General features: G+C 40.8%; 1 protein-coding gene across 1 annotated transcript in view; it reads right to left on the bottom strand.

The window, feature by feature from the left end:
* HDAC7 (histone deacetylase 7) overlaps nt 1-26,188 on the bottom strand; it is a 153,752-nt gene that overhangs the window by 23,399 nt on the left and 104,165 nt on the right. The window contains exons 6-17 of the mRNA XM_060763820.2: nt 24,694-24,816; nt 23,901-24,010; nt 21,714-21,836; nt 20,885-21,068; nt 17,743-17,948; nt 15,527-15,718; nt 13,790-14,024; nt 12,117-12,250; nt 8,170-8,290; nt 6,112-6,161; nt 2,434-2,541; nt 1,646-1,701 (exon numbers count right to left, since the gene is read on the bottom strand). Of these exons, the coding sequence (XP_060619803.2) occupies nt 1,646-1,701; nt 2,434-2,541; nt 6,112-6,161; nt 8,170-8,290; nt 12,117-12,250; nt 13,790-14,024; nt 15,527-15,718; nt 17,743-17,948; nt 20,885-21,068; nt 21,714-21,836; nt 23,901-24,010; nt 24,694-24,816 (1,642 nt within the window). The remainder of the gene's footprint in view (nt 1-1,645; nt 1,702-2,433; nt 2,542-6,111; nt 6,162-8,169; nt 8,291-12,116; nt 12,251-13,789; nt 14,025-15,526; nt 15,719-17,742; nt 17,949-20,884; nt 21,069-21,713; nt 21,837-23,900; nt 24,011-24,693; nt 24,817-26,188) is intronic.

Below are 26,188 nucleotides of genomic sequence, written 5' to 3'. Positions count from 1 at the left end.
ATTAAATGAGTCCCCCCAGAACTGCCAGCACTATCACTAGCAAATTTTGGCAATTTATTCACAGTCATTACTTGCAGCAATAGCTGATATAGTGGAAGCAACCAAGTTGGCCCACTCATAACTGGCAGGCTAAGCCTAAGGCATGGGAGGGATTTGAAGCCCCCCATGAAAGAGACCAGAAAATTGATTTAATCAAGTGTACATAAAATATAGAATGAACCATACTATTTAAATTAATTTGTGTTATGGAACTACTCTTCATGATTCACTAAAATATTTTTTCACACACCCCCCCCCCCACCATTTTTTTTCGGGTTATGGCCCTGGTGCCTTCACATTGGTTTTAAGTTATTGTGACTCTAACGTGAAGCTTTCATGGGTTTTCTTAACAAGATGTATTCAGAGGTTTACTACTGACTTCCTTGGAAGCTAAGAGAGAGCATGACTTTCCATAACTAGGTAAAAGTCCAAGGTCTACATATAAAACACTTTTTTTTCATGTCAGGAATGACTTGAGAAACTGCAAGTAGATTCTGGTGTGAGAGAATTGGCTGTCTGCAAGGACGTTGTCCAGGGGATGCCCAGATGTTTTGAAGGTTTACCATCCTTGTGGGAGGCTTCTCTCATGTCCCCAAATGGGAAGCTGAAGCTGACAGAGGGAGCTCATCCATGCCCTCCCCGGATTTGAACCTCTGACCTGTTGATCTTCAGTCCTGCCGGCACAAGGGTTTAACCCACCGTGCCACCGAGGGCTCCGCATTCAAAACACTATACTATGGGTTAGGCTGAAAGTGGTTGCTTATGGCTATCCAATGAATTATGTACCTCTATTTTATAGCATTAGAACATGGATTTCTGAAGTGACAGCCCAGGCTCTAAAATACTGCACTACACTGGCATCCAGTTCTTATCCTTGTAACCTGCTGCCTCCACATATGGCTCATCTCTTTTGGGCTAAAGATCAGTCTTGGAACTGTCATTTGGAAAAATAATACTTTTCTTGTTAGCAATGAAGCTTGTGGGTGGTACTTGTAACTCAAACAAATACAACTTCATTATTAATGGATTCCTATCAATATTTTTACACCCTGCCTTCAAATGCTTCACAATCTCATCAACCACCAGAAAATGATATTTTGCCTTTATAAATCTTCTTCACTGTGCAAAATACAGCTTTTTGTGGATGAAGTTGTGTTAGGAATTGATGCTAGCTACTACTTCAAGTTCCTAACTTTACAACTACCACATCAGGGGGTGACTGCCGGCATTAATGAACCATCAGAAATTAAATGCCAGAGACAAAGATTTACATCAGCTCTTATGCAAAGCTTTTCACTGCAGTCATTTCACACATTAAGCTGAGCGCCAACAGATGTTGATTAGTGAAGTGATGCACATGTGTGTCTGATTGGCCGCCAATATACTAAATATTTCACTATGTCCTGTATGAACGGCAAATTCATCCCCAGAGCACAGATCTGCATGTAGCAAAGCCTGCATCATCCATGGACAAGAGAGGGTCACAACAAAACCCAACATTTGCACAAGTATAAAACATTTCTTTTTCTTTCTCTGAAATGATAAATGGGTGTGGAGGAGAACCGTGACCAAGGACGAAGAGAACGAGGAAAGATGCTGTCCTTACATGGCTGTTGAGGGATCTGCATGGTGTCCTGGAGGCCGTACTACTGCAAAGCCATTCTGCAAGACAAATATATGTATATGCACAATTATGTACACAATTCCAAATGAACAAATAGAGTGATAGGCACTACGATCATTATTAAAGACGTTTTTCACCAATATTGACATTTAGAATGCCTAAAATGAACTCGGCTTTTCACAGACTTTTCAAAGCGTATGATATAGCCAGAGATAAATCCTTGGTTTAAATAAAAACATTTTGACCCATTCCTTCAGTTTCTGTTACTGGACAGTTATTATTTCAATTGTGCTTTTTAAATGTGTACCATTTTAACTGTATTATTTTAAGTCATTTCAGACCTATGGCAAACCTCTCCCAGAATTTCCAAGCAAGATTTGTTCAGAGGTGGTTTGCCTTTGCTTTCCTCTGAGGCCGAGAGGATATGACCAACTCAAGATCACTGGGTGGTCTTTCATTGCTAAGTGTGGATCTGAACCCTTGTCTCCAGAATAGTAGTCCAATATTCAAACTACTACAGCATGCTATCTCCCATGAGTACTGCTCATTATTAAAGCAAATTAGCTCTATAGTGGTAGATATTTAGTAATGAACTGGGGAATAAGTTTTAATAAAGGCTATTTTCAAACATACTTGTGCTGCCTTTATCACCCTGCTCTTAGGTTTTCAGATGTTCAAAGACATTTTTGCACATTGTTTGTCAGCTATGCAGGTTTTGTTCTGTTCTTGTGAGGCAGAATAGACACACAACTTTGACACCAACCTCTTACCTTCAGTTGCCGACTGGCCACCTTAAAGGCCAGTTCTGTGACGCTACCAGCAGCCCATCGTGCTGCGTTGCTGGAGTGCAGTTCATTCCAAATGGTATCACTATCCACCTGGAGGTAGGAAGAGAGGACCGAGAGATTATCCTGCACATCACCTTCAAGGTAGCTGTACTAGTAACATTTCTATGGCTAACAAATGCCTCAACCCCTACAGTGGTGGCATAGCCAAAAACATGAGCATAGCTCAACAACAGCATTGGTGGCTATAGAGACCCAATGGAAAAGCTGTTGGAAACAGAGTGGTTTGGATCATATCAATTCTGCTGTGGAGTTAACAGGGAAAATTGACTTTACGTTAGAAGTGATATCTCAGAGTTGGTGTGTGAGCCTATAATGACAGTATTGGGCATGTGACAACTTTGCCTTAATAGGCATGTATACCGTAAATCAGCAGTTCTCAACCCAGATGTTTTGGCCTTCAACACCCAGAAATCCCAACAGCTGGTAAGCTGGCTGGGATTTCTGGGAGCTGTAGGCCAAAAAACCTGGGGACCCACAGGTTGAGAACCACTGCCGTAAGTTGTCAGGGAACTTGAAGACACAGACATGTGCATACATGAAGTGCTAGATGGTTCTGGTCCAGGATATTTGGCTGAGCACATCTCCTTGTATGAACCTGCTTGGGCCATGAGATCTTCAGGAGATGCCCTTCTCTCAGTCCCAACTCCATCTCAAGCCTGGTTGGTGGGAACGAGAGAGCGGGCTGCCCTTCTTGGTGGCTGCTCCTCAATTCTGGAACTCCCTGCTCAGAATGGCCCCATCTCTGCTACCCTTCTAGCGGCAGGCTAAAACCTTTTTATTCAGGCAAGCTTTTAAAGAAGAAGGTTTTTAAGATCATGTCAAGGGCTGCTACGGTTTTTAACATTTTAATGCATTCAATCTGAATTGTTTTTAATACTAATTACATTTAATACTGTTTTAATATTGCATATTTATACATTTTATGCATTTAATCTGAATTGTTTTTAATATTAATTATATTTAATAATGTTTTAATATTGTATATTTGTATATTTTACCATTGTATTGTCATGCTTTTAATGCTATCCACTTTGAGTCTCCCTATGGAGAGAAAAGGTTGGATATAAATAAACATAATAAATAATAAAAATAAATAAAAACAAATGTGATGATACAGCCGAGAGGCTGTCCTTGGTGAATAAAAATTTCACAGGGCTCCCAAGAATTGTGTCCACGCTAGATCCAGGGGCCACACTCTGGCAGTGCTCAGGTTGCTGAAGAGCAATCTCCTCTAGCCAAAATGGATAAAAGAAAAACTTGACATTGGGAGGGGGGGAGAGAGAAATAACCCATTCGTGTTACCTTCTCAATTCTATTTGATTCCTCAAGCCCCCACCCCCTCATTCAAACATCTTGCTTTGATCAGACACACGTCATCGGCAAAGTAAGAGCCGGAAAACCTCAGAGATTCTCTTCTGATCAACTCCATGTGTGAGCAGAATACCCCTCTACACACACACACTACTGCCTTACCGCTCCAGGCGTGTGCTCGCTCTCCCTCTTTCTCTCCGGGTGCAGGGGAGCAGGGAGGGAAGAGAGGCATCAAGGCCCATCGGTAAGAATAGGGGAAGGCACAGGGAGAAAGATACAGAGATCAAAAGAAAAAGAGCAAGGGGATTAAGAGAAGGAGAACAGGGTTGGGCTGGGAGGCAGCATCCTGGAAAAAAGGGAGGAAGAGAAAAAGAGAGAGAGAGAAAGGTACGCAAGAAGATAATGAGCGAAAGTGAACATGGTAGAGAGTCCAGAAGGGAAGGGGGACATGAAAGATAGACAGAAGTTGGAACTGAAGAAATTCCACCCCACCCTTTAAACCCAGCTTAGTCCTATCCTGTGTCACCAAATCCAATCAGGTCAAGGCTGCCAAGGAGAGAAGGGAGTCCCAGTGAAAAGAAGTGTCGGTGGTTGACCACATGGACCATCACCAGAAAATAACTGCCTTTTGGAAACTGTGGTGTGTTGGTCTAATTCTCACCAAGATGCTAAGCTGCATCTGGACTTCATTACTTCAAGGAGCAAGAGAACATTCTTCTTCATCTCTATGTTTCATACATGCAAAGTGTAGATATCTGGGAAATGTCTAGGCTAGAATCTCTGTTCTTGACTTTCAGTTTTCTGTGTCAACGCATATGTTTGGAGAGTCATTGTGTCATCTGAGCCTCCAAATATTTCAAACATGACACCGGCCCAAAACATATGACTCTCAGGGTTGTTGTAGGTTTTTCGGGTTGTATGGCCATGTTCTAGAAGCATTCTCTCCTGATGTTTCGCCTGCATCTGTGGCAGCCTCACATGCTTCTAGAACATGGCCATACAACCCAAAAAACCTACAACAACCCAGTGATTCCAGACATTAAAGTCTTCGACAATAGTATGACTCTCATACAATATGTTCCTGAACTCATACTGAAAAAAAATGAACTGTAGATAGCAATGAACCCCAATGAAACACATCATAGAATTGGACTGGAGGACCTAGGAAATGCCTAGAAATAACAGTGTTCTTCTTTTTTAAGTCTTCCAGCATGGCTCTATCATCAATGTCAGCTGGAAGTATATCATAGAATCAGGCTGGAGGTCCTAGAATTGCCTAGAGAAAACATTTCTTCAGACTTGGTTAAGGGAAACTATGGGTACCAGTCCCATGGGTACAAAGATCATACTGTATAAATTTATCATTAAAATAATATCATTTTAATTTATTATTAAAATTATATCATTTTAATTTCTCATTAAAATGATGAATAGGCTGAAAGCCACAAGGTGGAGAGATGGGATACCTGGACAGTCCCAAAACCACTTTGGTTTCTCAGGGTAGATGACTGTTCCATGCTTCTGAAACCTATGCATATATTTATTTCCAGTTCACTAATATAGTTTCACCTGCTTTTCATTGTACTCTAGTCATCCCAAATCCAGGTTTGTGCCCATTGTCTTGGGGGAAAGAGGTAGACCTTTAATAGCAATGAGGTCTTGGGCTTTTTCATCTGCACAAATATAACACCATAATTCCATTTTAATTGTATAGAGAAACCTGGGGTTTGTAGTTCCTGTAGGACTTCCTGTATTCAAAGAAAGAGGCATCCAAACTGAGAGACAGCTGAGTAGGAATAAAACTCCTTCCTTATAACTGAAAGCAAAAAGGTCCAAAACTTGCTCCACCCTTTTATCTACATCCTCTACTTGTCTGCAACACTTCAATTACTCCAGGTCTGATTTAAACCACCAATTTTCCAGGTAGTTGGTTAGACCACTAACTATCCTGTGTATTTCTGAGAGGTAAGCCATATTACAATGGTGAATTGATATGCTAAATCAGTCTGGATTAAATAATGTCACATTGAGGCCATGAGTCAAAAGCCCAACTCACATTCTCTAAATCTAACAAATTTTCACATTGTGGTATGCTTTGAGAAAGTCCAGAAACATGGAATTGTCTTTGTTGCCTAAAACGTCAGTGTAGTGCCATGTATTTTGAAACTTGTTTCACCCATTTCCTGCTAGCCCAGAACACAAAGTAACCAGAATGAAGGGCTCCTCATTACGGGGAGTGAAGTTTAGAAAGCATCTCTGATAGTCCATCTTGCCAAAGAAGAAACTTACCCCAACTCCACCGCAAGGCAGCATGACAAACATTCGCTGGGATAGGATTCCTGAAAAAGAGTGAGAAAGTGACCAGAGTTAAACATAGAGTTGGCAGATCTCAGGGCCCGGGCAAACTTCCCTATTCCTTAGAGTGAAGCAGAAGATTATTAGGGTGAGAGTTTTCCCAATTTTTTAGACATGGTATTAAGCCTTAAGGTTTAATGGCTTTGCTAAGATTGCCCTTTGCAACCCCTGGGACATTGCAAGGGGTCATTCTGAAGCCTCAAGTTTCGGTGCTGAAAACTTTAGACCAGGGATTACTCTGATCTGGCAATTCTAGTTGTAGCTGAAAGCATGTGAGAACAACACATTATGTGGGTTGATAGATATGGGAGTTTATGGAAATGATACTTTAGAACAGAGGTTTTCAACCTGTGGATCCCCAGATGTTTTGGTCTACAACTCCAACTGGGATTTCTGGGAGTTATAGGCCAAAACATCTGGGGATTCACAGGTTGAGAACCGCTGCTTATTTATTAATTATTTTATTTCATGCATTTCTACCCCACCCTTCTCCCCCCAAAGGGGGACTCAGGGCAGCTTCACACAAGCAACAGCATATAAACAATCAAAAATTACATTTAAAACAGTAAAAATCATTAAAAACATTATACAAATTCATTAAACAATAAGTTAAACATGCCAATTATAACCAAGTCCAAATCAGGGTAAATCCAAAGTTGCAGATATCCTAAGTTTTATTGTCAATTGTTGCTGTCCACTGCTTTAGATGCATAGCAACTTAACAAAAGAGAAATATATTTAACCGGAGTGGTTTCCCTTCCAGAAAGCTGGCAATTGTTCTGCAGAAGAGCTAAGCAGGGAATCTTGAGGAGATTCATAATGGTACAATTCTCCATGGAAAATCTTGAAGATTAAGAAGGTTTTCAATGTGTTTTTATTAAATATATAGATAGGCAACCCAGCATGAGGCCTCTCAAATGTGTGGAGTTCAGTCTCTCATAATTTCTGACCATTGGGCATTCTGTCCGGGGCACATGGGAATTGTTTTTGAAAACATCTGGAGTGTCTCCAAGTTGCCCACTCCCACACAGTGTAATTGGAAATAAATGAACTTTGGGGGAAGGGCAGAAGTTGCAAACTCTAACTTGTTCTTTCTCTGTCATACAAGCATGGAAAAGGAGTGGAAGCCTGGAAATGAATGAAGAGCTTCTGTGCCTGTGTGGCCAAAGCAGAGAGTGGGAAATGACTTTTAAAAAGGAATTTGCTGTGTATCTGATTGCAAAGGATCCCCACATAGGTCATTACAATTGCCACTCCTCCTCAAGTCTTGTCCCCAAATAGTAATTCTTGAGTTATATTATTTAATATTTTCCATTACTTAATGGGGGAAGGAGGAGAATCAATTTTTAAAAGTTTCCAAAAGTCTAATTTTTGTGGGAGAAACATCTCAACAAGGGCATAAATAACCTAAAGGGGCTATTTCTGATCTTGGAAGCTACAAAGGTTAGCTCTAGTTAATACTTGAATGGGGGATTGTCAATGAATACCAGGTGCTTTAGGCTGTATTTTAGAGGAAGGAACAGCTAAAACCATCCCTGAGATCTTCCTTGCTTAAGAAAACTTTATGAAATTCATGGGTTCCCTATACACTGACAGGCAACTTGAAGACACATGCACGCATATCCTTCAACTAATCTGAAAAAAATAATGTAGTCCTTGGGCCATAAGGAGAAAAAAAAGAACATAAACTGGAGCACCACTTCAAAATAAGATCCATCAATATTAAAAGTATGCCCCAGCTCATTACAGCTAGATGGTCATCCCCATGCCAGGAAGTCCATTTCTTCCTCCTTCCAACAAATTGTCAACTGATAAAAATGGTGGTTCTCAAAGAAGCCTGTCTGAAGAAGTGTCGGTGAAAGAAGCGATTGCCATCTCTTGCTTGCACATGGGTCTGACCCAAAAAGGACTTTGCTTAGGGTAGCATATTTCCTTCTTTTGTTCTTCTCAGCCTAAAACAATGAGCAAGAGTAGAATGACTTTGGCTTCTACCTGCCAATTTCCCATTGTCCAGCTTCAGGCGGCTGAGGGGGTTGGTGCCATACAGCAGCACATGACGCTCGGTGTGAACAGACTGCAGCTCCTCCAAAGTGGCCTTGCGTCCCCGGAGGCACTGTTAAACAGAGGGACAAATCCAGTTAAGTCAAGAGAGCCAAACCTCAGTATGAGGCCTGACACCATGATTGTGGGAGACAGTACAACATGAGATTCTAAGATGACTACAATGATAGCGAGAAATGGACAAATCTCTTCCTATCATTGGAGCTCATGGTATTAGCATCTTGGCTTACAAAATCATTTTATTGTACCACAACCACTGTAGGAATTAAAGCTCCCTCCACATTGTTTCATTTCCTCTCCCCAAGAGGCAGGACCATTTAATTCAGCAGATTTGAGGCACCAACAAATGCGGGTACAGTTTAGAGACCAATTCACTATGATTCCAATTATTATTATATTATTATAATTATATTTATTTATACAAATCTGTGTCTTCAAGGGGGAGATTGCGCACTGGCCATTTCCCCATTCCAAATATCAACTAGAGTTAAAACAGAATTGCCTGCTGAGGTGACAAGAATATCCCCAAGAGCCATCAGGAAGCCATCAGCTTCCTACATGAAGTATCCTAATTGGTTCCCCACACCTGCAGATTTCCTACATCCCAGTGAGTTTAAACCTGACTATATAATGATCTATCCATTACAATGGAACCTTGGAGAGTTCATCCACACTATGATTACTATTTTCCCATCATGTACAGAAAACGAGATCAGAGGGTGCCTAGCAGCATGGGTAGGACCAATCACTACTTAGAACAGACCCATGGTTGTTAAGGAGATCATGGAGCCAACCTTGATAGAGTCATGTAATCATGGATATTGTTGTCTCCCAGCACTACTACTAGCTGCTGAGATTCCAACACCAGCCCTGGAAGGGAAACTTTTGAGCAGCAGAGTGTGGTAGAATCCCTATTCTGCCCCAACTAGTTACCTTTAGATGTACACACTCGAACCCTGCAGACTATGGGGCGGAGCATCTGATGAGGGTCATGGAATAATGATAGACTACTGCAACTCCACCTCCCCTTCCCCCACACCTCGCTGCTGTACACAAAAGCCTGGTTGGCAGAGATGGGAGAGATTAACACACACACATCTGCCCAGTCTCATCCCACCAGATCTCTGTAATATAGGTCAGGTCACCATTCAAAACCAGAATAAAATTTTAAGTGGCATTTATTTTCTTATTAATTGACCTGGCATTCAACAGAAATATACTTAACACAGGAAGGTCGGTCACCAAGGCTATCATGATATTTGATCTGAGATAGTTTGGCAGATATCAGGTCGATACCATGCAACCCTGGGATATGCAGTTGAGAGGGAGGCCACTTAAATTCTTAGCTTTGGTGCCTCTGGACACACTATCAAACCCCACAGGATTCCATAGGATGCAGTTATGGTAGTGACAGTGGAATCACAGTGCTATAACCTCTCCGAGTCCCCTTGGGGAGATGGTGGTGGCGTATAAATAAAGTATTATTATTATTATTATTATTATTATTATTATTACCATGCAGTGTGAAAGATCTGCTGGTAACGTGGACTCGTACAAAACAAACTATGGGGAAATTTTTCCAAAGGTGTCTCACTGCATAAAGTTGAGATTAAACCCTTTATACAAGACAAAAACTCTTTCTGATTATTAGAATTCCTGAGCTTGATTTTCCTTTTCTAGTATTTTATGGAAATGAGTGCTTCATATCTGACTGATGCTATGGGAAACTTACAAAAAGGGGGATGTATTTTTGTTTTACTTGTGTTGGCCATTTCTTATGTTTTATCATTTTCCTGTGGTCTTAATCAGTGTTTCTCAAACTGTGCTCCTAACCCTCTCACATCAAATGTGTTTTTCAATAGGGAAATTTCTGGAAATTTTACTGTAGCACTGCACCACAGAAGATCTTGTCTGGTCCTGCTCTCCACCTACGAGTCTCCCATCTTTTGTCTCTCCACCCAATAGGTTCTTCTTTTGACTTCCTCTTTTTCTACCTCTATTATCTTCATCAAGATGCCACAATGTTTCAGACCTAACCAGTTTTTTCTGGGTTTAGTGGCACAAAGAAAGCACACTAATATTGCTTAGCAACTGTAAAACAGAACTGAAAACCATCTCTGCCATTGTCATTTGGAACAATGGGAAGGAAGTCTCCAGATGTTCCATTCTGCTCAAACCTTCTTAAAATGAAAAATGCCCTTTCATTATCTCCATTACAGAAGTGGTATTTTGCCCAGAATGAACTTTAGACCAAGTTACATTTAGGGGTAGTTAGCTGTGGAAAATGGTGGTTGTGAATCTGCCTCACGGTTGTTACCAGGTAAAAAGAGGAAGTGTGGGAGTAATGAAATAGTTGCCTATACCATAGTATGATATAGAGAGGGCTCTAATGGAAAGCAAAATCTCTCTTCATAAATTTCTTGAGATGTGCAACTGCTTTGGTAAATATACACACATCTGTAGAGCATCTGCAAAATAGGCGTCTTCAGAAAACGTGGTGCTGCCTTTATGGCGCAGAATTTACAGGGCATGAAAATTTTTTGCTGCTCAATGAGTCAACAATCCTTTGAATTAACAAGGACATTCTATGACACTTTTTTATTGTTCATGCCGGGGGGGGAAAACATGGGAAGGGTGGAACTATACATTATGTTTAAAGTTTATCCTTGGTCTCTGCCGAGAATCTTAATGATGGAGATAAAGGACACGAGATAGGGTGGGTATGGAGGAAAACTGCAGTGCAGATAGAGAATGGCAGAGGGCCATGCTGTACCTTTATAGAAAGCAGATCTTCTGCTTTTCGTCTTGGATTGGATTCCCACAAAAAGAGAGGCTTCATATTTGGGAGGCCTGGCAAATTCTTAATCCTAAAAGCACCTTTACCCTCCTTCCTAATTCTCCAATAGATAATGGAACCACCTATTTATGCAAGAGATAGTTTATGTGTCTGTCTCCTAGGCCTTACAAGACATTAAAAATTAGGGGCACTGGTGTTCGATTTCTAAAGTGTTTTTATAGTGCAGTTAGTAAAAAAATTGTTACTATAGCAAGAGTGGTGACATTTCAGGGGCCTCTTTCGCCTTCATTTTTACAGCTATTGGGGCGAAACTTGCTACAATGGCAGAAAACATTTACCACTGTTAATCCATCACGTTTCAGAGCGTTTCTCTTATCCACAGATATTTGGGGAATTTTCAAAGTTTTTATAAATAACTTTTAAAAACTCCCAAGAGCTATTGCTTTGAATTTTCTATACAATGACACAAGGAAACAGGGGATTATTCCTCCCTGCATAATGGGTTAAACCCTTGTGCCAGCAGGACCGCTGACCAATAGGTCAGCGGTTCCAATCCAGGGAGAGCGGGTTGAGCTCCCTCTGTCAGCTACAGCTCCCCATGTGGGGACATGGGAGAAGCCTTCCACAAGGATGGTAAAACATCAACAATCTGGGTGTCCCCTGGGTAACATCCTTGCAGACGGCCAATTCTCTCACATCAGAAGTGACTTGCAGTTTCTCAAGTCACTCCTAACATGAAAAATTTCCTCCCAACCTTCAGAAATATTCTACTGATTTTAGGGATCATCTTCATTGTTCTTCTTAATATTATCTGCATGCTGCCTTTCACCCAGAGTGGGACCCAAAGTGGCTTCCATCCCAATTAAAAACATATATTCACAAGAAAAAAAAATGAAAACCCATACAAAACAATATGTCTTAAAAAACAAACACAAATCCCCATAAAACGCTCTCCTGCTTACACATTTAAAGTTTCTCTCAGTGCACCCGCCACCTTATCTGATGCCTCAGATCAAAGCAGCAAAATCAATCTGAAGAAAATATATTTCCATGCAAAGTTTTGGCCTGCATCGCCCCCTACCTCACACTGGCTGCGTAAGCCCCGTTCCTGCAGTCGAGACCAGATGCTCTGGATGCGGCCAGCATGTTCAGGATGGTTGCTATTGTCCCCGCAGGAGCATTGGTGCTTCAGCATGACCGAGTCATACACAATTCCTGCAAGGAAAGGGCAAAGGATGTCCAAGTCACACATAAAATTCTCTCTTGCTAGCTTTCTTTCTCTGATATCAATTTAACTCCAGGAACTGATTAGAACATGAAAAGTCAGCATATTGCACAGCCTGCCCAGGATGTAGTAAAAATTGGAGGAGAGGAAATGTGAATTTAAACATTTATTTCTGTCAGTAAGCTTTCAACAGATGGATGTTGCTGATAGCATGCATGCTTTTCTGATCAATGCCATAAATACGTACCTAAATTACAGGATGCAGATTTTATACTTAAATGAATTAACAATAACACTAACAGTCATGCTAATAACAAAAAGAACAAGGGGCAGCTTCCAAAAATGTCTTTATTTCGTTGCAGTCTGAACTGATTCAGTCAGAACTTGGAAAATATGCTTATTCAGGCTACAACTCTGGTGGCTAGCAGATTCTGGGAAATGTAGTCCAAAAGGGTCTACAGTCCAGAATGAGCTGTATGTACTACACACTATTCCTGAGCTTTTCTACTGATCTTCAATGAGACTTGCTGAGGAGATAATGTGATCTGGTTGAAGTCCATGTTGTTTAGGGGCCTTCAGGAACAAATAACTCATTTTATGCATGTGTAGGTTGCAGCCCTCCAAGCTTTCCGGGGGAGCAACTGCAGAACAGGCAGGTTAAACCAATTAGGACAGAAGTTGTTTCTGGACGTTCACACAATGTCCAGGAACATCTGGCATGTAACACCAATGCAGAGTAAAACAGGTTAACTTTGTGGTACCTTGCATTACCTGATGTTGAGGAATGCTCTACAGTTTTGCCACAACTCCAAAGCAGTCCCACACATAGCAGTTGGTGTTGACAGATGGACTTGATCTAATTTGAACTTGTCCACTCTCTATGCAGACCAGTGCTGTTGTCTCTTTTCCCTGCACTCTGTAGCACAGGGAAAAGAGGAGGGGACTTAACTTTGCTGTCATTTGTCACCACAGCAGCTGTTCACAAAGCTCTGGAGGGTGTGTGGACATTGCTGGACACCTTTGCTGGGCAATTCCCCCTCCTTCTCCCCAGGTCACACAAGCACCTTTGTTGATGTCAATGAAGGTGTCCAGTGACACCTATGAGCTTCTAGAACTCCACAGTTGGCTGCCATGGTGACAAAGGCCACAGTGGCCAAACAGCCACTGCAGTAGGATGGAAATGGGTAGTACAGCTGCTCCCGGGGCCAGTCTAGAGTATTGACACTCTGGACTGGCTGCTGATTTCGTGGCTTATGTAGCTGAATCCTGTGACAAGCCTGTCAGTTTATTTTGGCTACTTATTTGAACACATTGAGGGGGAAAATCTGCTGTTAGCAGAGATCCTTAACTTTGAAGAAGGCAGAAAAAGTCAGTAAGGATCTCATGGGATTTTTTAAAAATAATTCACAGTCCTGTCCCATGGTGCAGAACTGTTGAAGTTGTAGTCCGAAATTCTCTAGAAAACCAATGTTTGTACATCTCTGACACAGGAGATCCAAAATGTGAGGTGGTGAGGTGAGATATGTTACCTGTGGTGAACCGTGGTTTGGTGGACTGTTCTTGCACTGGCGGTGGCAGGGCCTTGGAAGATGTGTCCTGGTTAGGTAGGGATGCAGTGGCTGGGGCTGGTGACGAATGAGCTCTGGAAAGTGGCCGGTGGCTTCCACGGGCAGCAGGGATCAGAAGGGAGTCAGAAGCAGGCTGCCTCTGAAGGAGCTGGTGCTGCTGGCTGCGCTGTTGGTGCTTCTCCCAGGTGTACTGGGTCTGTGGACGGGAGGAAGATAGCACGTCACATCATGGCGAACCACCTCCCCTTAAAAATCAAATGACCCCTTTTTGGATTTCTTATATTCCAGTCATGGACACAGCACTAAGCCTCCATATTGCTGCCCTCTTGTGCATTCAATTGATGCAGACTTTGGCTTCTCAGAAATATTATATTGTGAAGAACAGAACAGGGGAGAAGGAAAGAAGGAAGAGAAAAAGAAAGGGGGAAAAGATAATAGCATATTCCAGCACATAGTCTATTTCAGATATGCACTGAAATCATCAGAACAAATAACCTCTCTACTACAGACCTTGCAAAAAGGAAAATTGTTTTTGTGGGAAATCGTGAGTACCATAAGGCAGCCTTTTCCCAACCTTTGTTCCTCAGATTTTGATGGAATACAACTCTCACCATTCCCAATCATGAGCATGAAGGCTAAAACAACAAATCAAAGGTGGAAAATGCTGTCTTAATGCAGTTGTTCTCAACCTGTGGGTCCCCTGATCTTTTGGCCTTCAATTTCCAGAAATCCTAACAGTTGGTAAACTGACTGGGATTTCTGGGAGTTATAGGTCAAAACACCTGGGGACCCACAGGTTGACAACCACTGTATTAAGTGAATGGGGGTTCCACAGTCAGAACAGAACTCAAAAGTGCTACCTTTTAGACGTACCCTTATTCCGTTTTTAGCGTTGTGTGTTTTCAAGTAATTTTCTCAAGGAGATCTAACGTGAATCTTCCTTCGCAAGACTTTTTGGATGCAATTTGCTTTTGCCTTTCTCTCAGGCTGAAATAGTGTGGTTTGGCCAAGGTTTTCATGACTGGCTAGGTCTTCTCCAGGGTTATACTCCAATGCTGAAACTATGACACTATGTAGGCTCTCTAGACCAGGGGTCCTCAAACATTTTAAACAGAGGGCCAGGTCACGGTCCCTCAAACTGTTGGAGGACTGGATTATAATTTGAAAAAAAAATGAATGAATTCCTAATCACACAGCACATATCTTATTTGTAGTGAAAAAAAAACACTTTAAAACAATGCAATAATTAAAATGGAGGACAATTTTAACAAATATAAACTTATTAATATTTCAATGGAAAGTATGGGCTTGCTTTTAGCTGATGAGATAGGATTGTTGTTGTTGTTGTGTGCTTTCAAGTCGTTTCAGATTTAGGGTGACCCTGAGCGAGGGCCAGGTAAATGGCCTTAGAGGGTCATATCTGGCCCCCAGGCCTTAGTTTGAGGACCCCTGCTCTAGACAGTGTGGGAGAAAAGATCCCAAAGGCTAACCTTTTCCAAATAATGGGTTAGGTCTTTAAAATATCTTTTATGTAGGTGCTTCACTTTATTTGGGATTTACAAGCTGCCTTTAAGAATGAACAAAAGCTTGTTCGTCATTGCTGAACAAGAAATAAAGAGAGGAGAGAGAAAAGAGAAATAAAGAGTGCCTCCTACTGGGGCAAAGTTGTCATTCTCCCCTTTGTTTCCCTTCCAATACCTGATGAAAGATATGATCCTCCTGGGGCTGACCCAACCTGGCGCTCCTTTCTGCCTCCTTAGTGCCAGTTCCTGCTGATGAAGACTCCACCTGGCTTGGAGGAAGGTCGCTCACATCTCCTCCTGCCTCTGCTTCCATATCTTCGGAAGAGGGGATCTGCTGCAACCGAGGCTTCTCACTCTTGGACATGCGCTGTAGCAGGTTAGTGGGGTGGGGTGTAGAAAATGGATCCATTTAGCCATTCTGTTTAATTTCTGTTTGCTACTTTTCAAAATGTATCTATCTTGAATGTTGAGATTTTAAAGGTCAGTGCATATCTTCTTTCCATATTTTGTCTCATGCATGCATTTTGTTTTGTTGTCCATTTTTCCTAATTTGCACATACATTTTGGAAAGTAGTTTCTCTAATACAACCAATGTTTGGACATTATTTTCATGAAGGTCCACATTTCTTTGATTTCTCTACCTTTTTTATTGGAGAACTCCAATGGAAAATTTGGAGGAGAATGAATTTCAGTTCACTTTTCAATTTGATCAGGTATACCGGCATTAAAATGCCATGTGAAGCAATTTCTCTTCCCTCGTGAAAGGGTAAGCGAGACAGTCACAAAGGATATGCTAATGCAGACAAGAAAGACCAAGCTTTCATAACAATTGGTTATGCATTTCTGCCCAACTTTATCTGTGTCTATTGGTCACAGAAAAGGGTACCTAAAAAGCATTTCACACTGATGAATATCAAAGCAACATTCCTCAAAACATGGTTAAACTAAAACACAACTGAAGTAATACAGAAGTGTTCATATTGTGGATAGAACTCAAGACAGATGAATCTGTGAAGTCGGCTCCTGCTCAATTTGTCTAATTTCTATCATTTAAGTTTGTTCCATTGCATTACTATATTGATTTGTGAGATTTGTTTTTAAAGGATTACCAAAAAGTTTTTTTACTGTCCTTGCTATGGTATGATTTTGTACATTCTTTCTCAAGTCTACCCATCTATCCATAGTGCATTTATGTGCTTTCAAGACACCCGTTGACCTATGGCATCTCCACAAACTTTACAGGGTTTTCTTAGGCCAGGAGTAATTTTTACTGAGGCGTTGATATGATAATTGATTGTTGTTTTGTTTGTTGTATATGATGTGTTTTAACTACCTGTTATTGTTATGATGATTTGTACTGTGTAAACCGCATTGAGTCGCCGAATTAGGCTGAAAAATGCGGTATAGAAATAAAGCAAATAAATAAATAAATAAAATAATAAATAATAATATAATAAAACTTTATTTATATTCCGCCCTATCTACCCTGGGGGACTCAGGGTGGATCCCAAGAAAAGAAAAGGCAAACATTCAATGCCTCAATAACAGTAAATATAAATATAATAACCCAAAATAACCCCACACAAGGATCAACTTAAGCATAACAACTATAATTTAAATAAAAATTGAAAATTATAACTAATGCAGAACTTAAACATAAAACATCTGAATAAATATATCAAAACAACACAAAGGTTCACAGATGTGTGCATAGACTGTATGGCCAAAGTTGTTAAATGGGGTAATGTGATCTAACCAGATTTGAGTGCATTTATACTATTCTGGGTATTTCCGGGTGTTTCTTCAGTTCCTTATAGTTTATAGCACCTAGTATTCATTGATGGTCTCTCATCCAAATACAAACCAGGGACCTAGTACCTTTAGGATACTTAAGTTTAGTACATAGCAGCTTTGTGAGCTCATTCCCTTAATATTTACATTTTGTACACACTTTTTACCAAATACACATATGTGTTTGAACACACACACACACTCCAATGCTGACATGGATGCCAACATGTGGCAAAATGTGGATATTTGAGCACAACTGTTCTGTATTAAAACAACATTCTTCTTTATGCATTAAGATCAGGGATCAGGTTAGATATGTATCAAACTGTGAACAGAGTCAATTTCGCCCCCATTTCTTGTCAGCAAGTGAATTTTTCTCCCATGTCTTAGAAAAGTGTTGGGGTTTTTTTTTGGACAACAACCTTGGGAATCCAGCATGGTCAATGAGAGGAACAGTGCACACAAGAGAGTCTTCAAAACCGACCTAATTCTCCCTTACAATTCACAAAAGAAGGATTTGCAAGATGCCAGTGCCTTCACATAGAAACACAAACACACACAGATGCACACTTATTTGGGTAAAAAAAGAAAATGGCTCACCTTGCCCAAAGGTGTCTGGTGTTTCAGCCGCTCAAGGAAAAGGGTGTGGTGTTGCTGGTAGGCCAGCTGTTGTTGTACGGCTCTGGAACTGGGTGGAAGAGGCTCTGAGCGCGTCCGTCCCAAGGGCTTGTGGATTGGCACCAAGAGCCGCTCCGGGGGAAGCACCGAATGGCTGAAGTGAAAGGGGACTGTTCCCAGACCTGGAACTATAAAGGAACGAGAATTCATAAGAGCAAGAATGGCATATGAAAGAGAAGGTTAAGAGCACTATTTGCTTGTCATGGTTAAGGGTGTCAGGTCACTTGGGAATGCAGTTAATGGGAGTGAAAAAGTATGAAGTGAAATCTTAAAATACCTATTCCAAATCTGAAGCAGCCTTTCTGTCCATAGTTTAGTTGAGACAAATTCAAGAAACAAATCTGATCATTTATTTGTGAAGCACTTTCATTTTATTGTTTCTAATCCACAAAGAAGACTCATTAAAAGTGGATGGAGCTTTGTATGCATCATTCACCATGGCACAATAGGTTAAACCCTTGTGCCAGGAGGATTGCTGACCAACAGGTCAACAGTTCAAATCTGGGGAGAGCAGGCTGAGCTCCCTCTGTCAGCTCCAGCTCCCAATGTGGGGATGTGAGAGAAGTCTCCCATAAGGATGGTAAAACATCAAACATCCAGACGTCCCTTGGACAACATCCTTGCAGACTGTCAATTCTCTCACACCAGAAGCAACTTGCAGTTTCTCAAGTCACTCCTGACACACACACAAAAACCCATGTGTCCTGCTGTTTTCCTAGTGTATCAAGTTCTCTCTGTTATATTGGGAAATTTAAGCAAACAAACAACAATACTGCTTGGAATTTAAAAAAAACAGAATCCTGAATTGATCAGAGCACCTAAAACTATGGAGGATATGCCAAATTCTTTGCTGTACATTAGAGAATTGCATTGACATCAGTGACCGCAGACAAATTGTTCTCAGCATACTCTGTCCTCCCCTTTTATTTCTACTTTCTCTCTCTGATATAGTATGTTTTGTTTTGTAATGTGTATGTTCTGGGTTCATCTGCCTTTCAAAATCACAAAAGTGCAATCCTAGTTCATGCAGTTACATTTCCTTCTCATTAATGTATCCAACCATTATGACTGGTTTAGCTTAGCATTCTCTCCCAAAATTATAACAGTTAATGTAACAGCCTGTTCTTTCTTGGAAAAGGTCACTGAAATATGTGTGTGCTAAAAACAGGAAAATGATGCTTGAAACACTTCTTCGGAACTTCTGACAATTGTCGGGTGGAGTAGAAATTAAACATGGAAGTTATGGAGAAAATAAACAAACACCTTGAATAGAAAAACAGACGAAGGGAAAATCCAAAGGCTTAACAAAGCCTTTTCCAGACATAAAAACTGCAGAAGTGCAATTAGTATGAAAATTAATGTAGGCATGCAATTCTACCCACACTTAAGCAACTAAATGGGTACAAAGTCAAAGTTGGTGGAACACCATAGTTGTCTATTAATAAACATATATTCCATTGAATATAATGCTTTTTACTTCCAGGAAAGTGGGTGTAGAAATGCCAAAAAACAGGGGGTGGGAGAAAACTTGAGGAAGGAAACTAGGTTCCTCCCTTCCTCCTTTTCTTTTTGTCAACCCCAAAAGCAATCAACTGCTGTACAGCATCTACAAAATGTATTTCTGTGCATTGACATAATTTGAGCTGTATCTGGGTACAATGTTAAATCACTCAAGGAAAACAAAAGTCCCAAATGGAAGGGAAATATAAATAATGCAAGGGTGAGCAATTGTTTTGTCCAGATGTTTTTGACATGCAGCTCTCATAATAATATATCTTATTGCATGCTGGATAGGGATGATGGAGGGCAAAAATGTCTGCACGATTCCTGACATAAGAGCACAGCAAGATGGTTTATAGATTTGTGTGAGCTAAGTAGTGGAAGCACGAATTTCTTTAGATAGAGGAAAAGAGTACCATTTTGGAAAACTGGGGCAAGAGTTTCCTTTTCTCTTTCTCAAATGTGCCATTTCAGTCCAAATGATTATTTATTTATTCACACAATTCATAATTTGCTTTCCTCGTGCCGAAAGGCCCAACTGTTAAAATAACAGTTCAGCTAAAAATGTAACATGATACAATTGTTTTAAAAAAGTTTAACATCACTTCCATCAAAATACATAGCTACAAGCAATTTTAAAATGGATTTAAAACATGATTAACGCAAACTAAATAAAAATGGAGACACGTCTCTTTGAACCAACTCTGCCATATGATTAATCAAAGGCCTGGTTGAATAAAATCAGTGAAAGGCCTGACTAAATAAAAAGATCTTAATCTGAAAAGAGATCTGGTAGGAGCTACCCAAACGTCCAGTGGGATGCAATTCCTCATTTTAGGAGCAGCCACTGGGAAAGTTTTCTCCTGTAGGATTGTATAACCAAGCATGACTGTGAAGATGGCAAAAAATGCTTCTCTGAAGATCATTTTGTACAGGTAAATATGCAGTACTGTCTGTCTATCCTTGTCCATTTCTCCTTTATTATATAAACGTGTTATGATAAATAAAGACACATAGTAATCAAGTGAATCTGGTTGGCATGGTGCTTAGAGTGTTGAACTAGGCCTTGTGTTGGAGTGCACTGGGAAGGCTGGGTTTGTGCTTCACATGAGAAGTCAACTGGGTGGCCTTGAGACAATTATACACCCTAACTCTGTCTGCCTCACAGGAAGTGTCATGCTACCTTCCATTGTATTGCCGAAGGCTTTCATGGCTGGAATCAATAGGTTCTTGTGGGTTTTTTTGGGCTATATGGCCATGTTCTCACCTCACTACCTCTGAGGATGCTTGCCATAGATGCAGGCAAAACGTCAGGAGAAAATGCCTCTAGAACATGGCATATAGCCCGAAAAAAACCATAAGAACCTACCTTCCTTTATTTGAGGAAAGATAGGATATACATGTAATGGGAGAGAGGGAGGAGAAGGAAGGAAGAAAGATTTCCATTATATTTTATTCTACGAATAGCTTTCTTCATTCTGATGTTTTTTGAATCCAAACATGACATCCTGACAAGCAAGTCTGGCACTGCCCTCCTTCCATTACAAAGTTGCTAAGTACCCACCTGTCACCAGAGGAGAATGGGCAAGTGAGGGCTCTAGGATGATCACAGGCTGGAGTCGAGTGGACAGGGGGCTTCCTGGGTCATGTTGCTCTAAGCTGGTGGACAGAAACACAGGCGCATGGGTGCTGGTGAGGACAGGAACCTTGTGTGCAAGGCCAGGGAGTGTCCTGTGATCTCCATCTCCCTAAAAGCACACAAAGAGAAAGAATTGGACAGAGTGGTTAAAAGAGCATCCCTTTGAATCCATTAAACTACTTCCTCAACCCTGAAACAATTGTGACATCAGGGATTTTATTTTGATCAACGAGAGCTAGTCAATTTCTGACGGTCATCTATTTGGTTGTCAAGATCCTTCACCCCTTTACCCCCAAAAGATAAGTAGATCTTGGTATTATCCAGCCAGGCTCATTTTTTCATTCTTAAGGTAGAATGAGTATACGGAATCACAAAAAAGTGTGCAGAATACAGACCGACACCTCCATCACTGTTTTTTGTTTTTGTTTTTTACTAGAAGAGAGCTACCAATGAGAGTTTTAAGCTAGATGGTGTTGGTACTCTTTGCCCCACATTGCTGCTGCCTCTGACTCTTGCCATCAGGGGAATGCAAACCCAAAATAACTTCTTTAATATGGGTCCTGGAGCATTTCTCCTTCTCTCCACTTTCTACTTGCTTCAAAAATATTTTATTTTCATAATTTGGGGTTTCATGGTTTCCTAGGTTTCTCATTCCTGGTCTGCTATGCAGATGCTCTTCTGAGATTCCACTGAAAGTAATCAGTTATTCTAAGAGAAAAATAAGTTATTCAGCATTAAGGGTTTTATATCTCACCCGGACAGGTGACGCTGAAGTTGCTGGCAGCCCAAGGGTAAGCGCTGGGAGGGAGCCACTGGTCTGAAGAGCAAACTGGGCCAATGAGCTTTCTTGCATTCTCAGGCGCTGGGCTAGTGGTGTCTGCAGCAAAAGAGGGAGGGGAAAACGTCCACACAAATTGTACAACTTTGGCATTACACACAGACAAGCTTCTGAATGAACACAGTACCCATCTTCCATCAAATCACTGTCAAAATGCAGAGGACTAGAACAAAGCTTCTTAGGCTATGCAATGTAGTGACTGGCAATGATAATTTTTCCCCAGGTTACCAGAAACAGCAATATAATTGTTATCCATTGGGTACAACTGTTTCTTTCTTTCTTGGAATTGCCAATGGCAAAATAATTACACCATTTTAAGAATCACTATTTCTCAAAGGTATTCAAACACAGGAATGAAATAATTTTCCCAATTTTTTTTTCCAGTGAGAAAAGCACTTCAACCTATGGAGACAACCCACTGACAACAACTGTGGGGTGGGGTGGGGGGGGGGTGGCATATTGAAATGTTTTTGCAAGAAGAAAGAAAGACAAAAGCTGAGGGTGCATCTACAGGATGAATAGAATATGACAGCACTTCAATTGCTATGGCTCAGTGCTAAGGAATCATGGGAGTTGTACTTTGGAGAGGCACCTGTAATATTTGGCAGAAAAAGCTAAAGGCATTATAAAACTACAACTTCCATTATTCCTTAGAATTGACCCATGGAAGTTAAAGTGGTGTCAAACTGTTAATTGTATAGGGTAGATGCACCCTTAAGTTTTGTCTTTTTGCATAAAAAAGAAGATTATTTGGGCAAATGCTTTTCCCCAACATAGAAAAATATTTTAAAATGTGCAAAAGCTCTTAATCTCACCAAGGCAAAAATGAAGTGATTTTTTATATATGGAACATAGACGAGGGCTTGCCAGAAGCACAGTCCATGTGGCATGGATGCTTAGGAACAAACTTCCCAGACTGATTTTTGTGCAGGACTTTTTTGGCATAGGAAATGTCAAAAACAGTTCTTTGAAACTATAAAAATACTACAAGAGGGAAATTCATAGACACAAAATGGCAAAATGCAATAGTGAGAAATATCTCAGAGTAGCAATGCTTCCCCCCTCCCCAATACCTATTTCCCTGGATCTTTATGTGCCATGCACTACTCCAAACCTCTAGTCCAGTTGTTCTCAACTTGTGGGTCCCCAGGTGTTTTGGCCTACAACTCCCAGAAATCCCAGCCAGTTTACCAGTTGTTATGATTTCTGGGAGTTGAAGGCCAAAACATCTGGGGACCCACAAGTTGAGAACCACTGCTCTAGTCAAATAGATACATAAATAACATTAGTCCTCACAATTGAGCTACCAGGATTTGCCCTGTTTGGACACAATTTGCCCCTTAAATGTGTTTTCCCCTAGCCTTGGTTATAAAAAATGTTTAATGAAACAAAAGGGGCTGGACAAGTCCCGTCCCCCCCCAAAAAAACAATTTGCCTACCTCTGAAACCGCACACATATTTGTTTGTGAATTATCTTTGAACTGCAAAGAAGTACATATTCTCATTTTTTCCATACCAAAGTTTCCACCCAAAGCAAAGAAAGCTGTTATGTTTATTTCTTTAACTATATTCACTCCCTTGTCAACAAAATGTACCATATAAGCAAACAAGAAGGGTTCATGTACAACAAAATATAAATACAGGCTTCCGGAAAAGATAAACAAGGCCAAACCATCAGCACTCTAAAACATGATTTTGGCTCAATGAAACAGAGTTGAAACATGGCCCTCTGGGTATTGCTGGAGTTCAAGTCCCATCAGTCCTTGAGATAAGAGCCCATTACAAGAGTTTATGTGAACTGAAGTTTTAATGAAAGATGAGACAGTGTGGCGTAGTTGTTTGAGTGCTGGATGAAAACTCTGGGAGACCACGATTTGAATTCCCCGTTCAGCCATTGATCCACACTGGGTGACCTCAGGCAATCACACTCAGTCTCAGAGGAAGGAAACTCTGAACACATCTTACCAAGAAAACCATAAAAATGAGAGTCAAAATCAAGGTGCGTAAGAACACAAAATATCTGAAGGGACTGATGTTTCCCAGTCCACCCACAGATGCTATGAGGTTCTCATCCTGTCTAGATCACAAAACGTAGGTCCATACCTCTTGCATAAGTCCTGGTGCTGGTGGAAGGGCCCCATGTTCAGGCACAAGACTGTCATTGGGGGAACTGCAGCCAGAGACTGGGGTGCTGCTGCTGCTGGGAGATGAATCTGTTGGTGACAAAGAACAAATGCAAGTCCTGGATTAACAAGGAAAGTAAAACAAAGGGAAAACAGAAGGTCATTTATGCTGGAAAGGTAGATTGACAGAGGAGCACTCTATGGCTTGGATCAAGAAAAGGGAATGTTGTCCAATCTCAAGACAGAATTCAATTTTAGATTTTTTTTAAAAAAAGAGAGAGGCATTCTAGTGGTAGCCAAAAAACTGAGGCCAAAAATACCAATTCTTTCAAGAGACATTGTACAAAAGGAAGAAATGTCATGTGGAAGGAGCCACTACTATGAGAGAAACCCCATAGAGCTGGATTTGACCTCAGGTCTTGAAGTCATCCACCCCAGTCTCAGATATGGCATTGGCATGGGAAGCACCACGTTTTCCTTGTTCTCGATTCCATCCAGCTATTTCAGACTTGATTTCAGATAAATGGAGCCCCATGTGGGCTAAAAGTCTATCTCAATGAAGACTAATGATGAAACTATAAAACACTTGGAATTCCATGTCCAAACCATCTTAAGTAGCAATGGATGCTCCAGAACAGCCTCTTGCCAACACTTTTCAGAATCCCCCGATGCTGTCTGGATGTGATGGAAGCTGTCTCCCAACACCTCTGGAGATTGTGGGTCTTCCAGAGCAAGCACTCCTTGAGTAAACTCTTCCAGTGTCTTTTTCTTACCAATGGCTTCTGGAGGACGCCTCCTCAAGGAAGGGGGTGCACTTTCCTTGCGGGTCAGTGGGTTTTTGCGCCGCTCGCCAGCCTTTTTAGCCTTATAGCGCAGTTTCAGGTTGGGCTCCGATGCTGAAGCAAATTCAGACAAGAACATAAGAAATCATGTTGTAGGACAGATAAGAAGTCTAGCAAGTTCATCAATGTTGATTCCACAAGAATACCTGGGGGAGAGGGAAGACTAAGGACACTGACCCCTCAAATAATGCATTTTACATCCATGATATTTTCCTTCGGTTGTCAAATTTCTAGCATTGCAGAGGATGAGACATTGTAAATTGTCCACACTTAGAACTCTCTTTTTTGTGTGTGTTTGCCTTACTTTGTTCCCTTTAATTTTCCAATATTTGGATGCCTAAAAGTGCATTTTTAAATGCTTAAATGATGTTTTAAGTCATTGCAATGCTAGAAATCTTGGGTTTTGTTTATTGTTGCTAACTGCCTTCAAGTTGACTTTAACTTATGGCAACCCTTTGAAAAGAAACCTCCATGGCACTCTTCTCAGGTCTTGCAGACTCAGGACTGTGGCTTCCTTGAGTGAGTATATCAATCTGAAATGTGGTCTTCCTCTTTTTGCACTACCTTCTATCTTTCCAAGAATGACTTTTCCCCCCATGATTTATATCTTCTCATGATTTGACCCAAGCACAACATCTCAATTTAGTCTGAATGCAGTCATCTTGGCTTTCAGGGAGAGTTCAAGCTGGAGTTACTCTAGGACTCATTTATTTGTATTGTTAGAAATTCACAGCATTGACAGAATTCTCCTCCAAATGAACTGATTGTCTTTCTATCAGTTTTCTTCACTGTCTAGCTTTCACAGCCATACATGGAAATGAATACAATGGCAAGGACCAACCTAACTTTAATATTCAATTGTAATTTTTTGCATTTCAAGAGCTTGCCTAGTTTGTTCATGGCCCCTTCAAATTCCAATCTTCTGATTTTTTTTTACTGTGGTCTCCATTCTGATAAATGACTGAGTATGGAAAATATTGAACTATTTCAATGTTCTCATCATGCACTTCACACCAGAAGAGACTTGTAGTTTCTCAAGTCACTTCTGACATGATAAAAAAAATTCTACTTTGAAGTTTAAATTTGGACAGTGAAGGAAAATTTCACTGAGAAGGGATTCATATTGGGGACAATGTCCTCATTGCCAATGTCCCACTCCTATCTACAGCCCTGATCCTTGGGTGATTACGAATGAGAATGTATTAATAACAAAAAAAATGAATAACAGCTGAACAGAGGCATTATTTCTACTTCCTTAGCTTATTTTATATATTTTTCCTTTCACCCCCCCCCCCCCCAAATTTTCCTTTCTGTCTTCATCCTCTCAAATGAAAATTGTATATACAACTCTGATACAAAAGGGGAAAAAATGACAAGGAAGGAAGCGGAAACAAGGCAAAGTCTAATGGTTCCCATGATGACTCTC

The sequence above is a fragment of the Anolis sagrei genome, chromosome 2, assembly GCF_037176765.1.
Source record: "Anolis sagrei isolate rAnoSag1 chromosome 2, rAnoSag1.mat, whole genome shotgun sequence".
Lineage (NCBI taxonomy): Eukaryota > Metazoa > Chordata > Lepidosauria > Squamata > Dactyloidae > Anolis > Anolis sagrei.
This window is presented reverse-complemented; position numbering and strand designations above follow the sequence as displayed.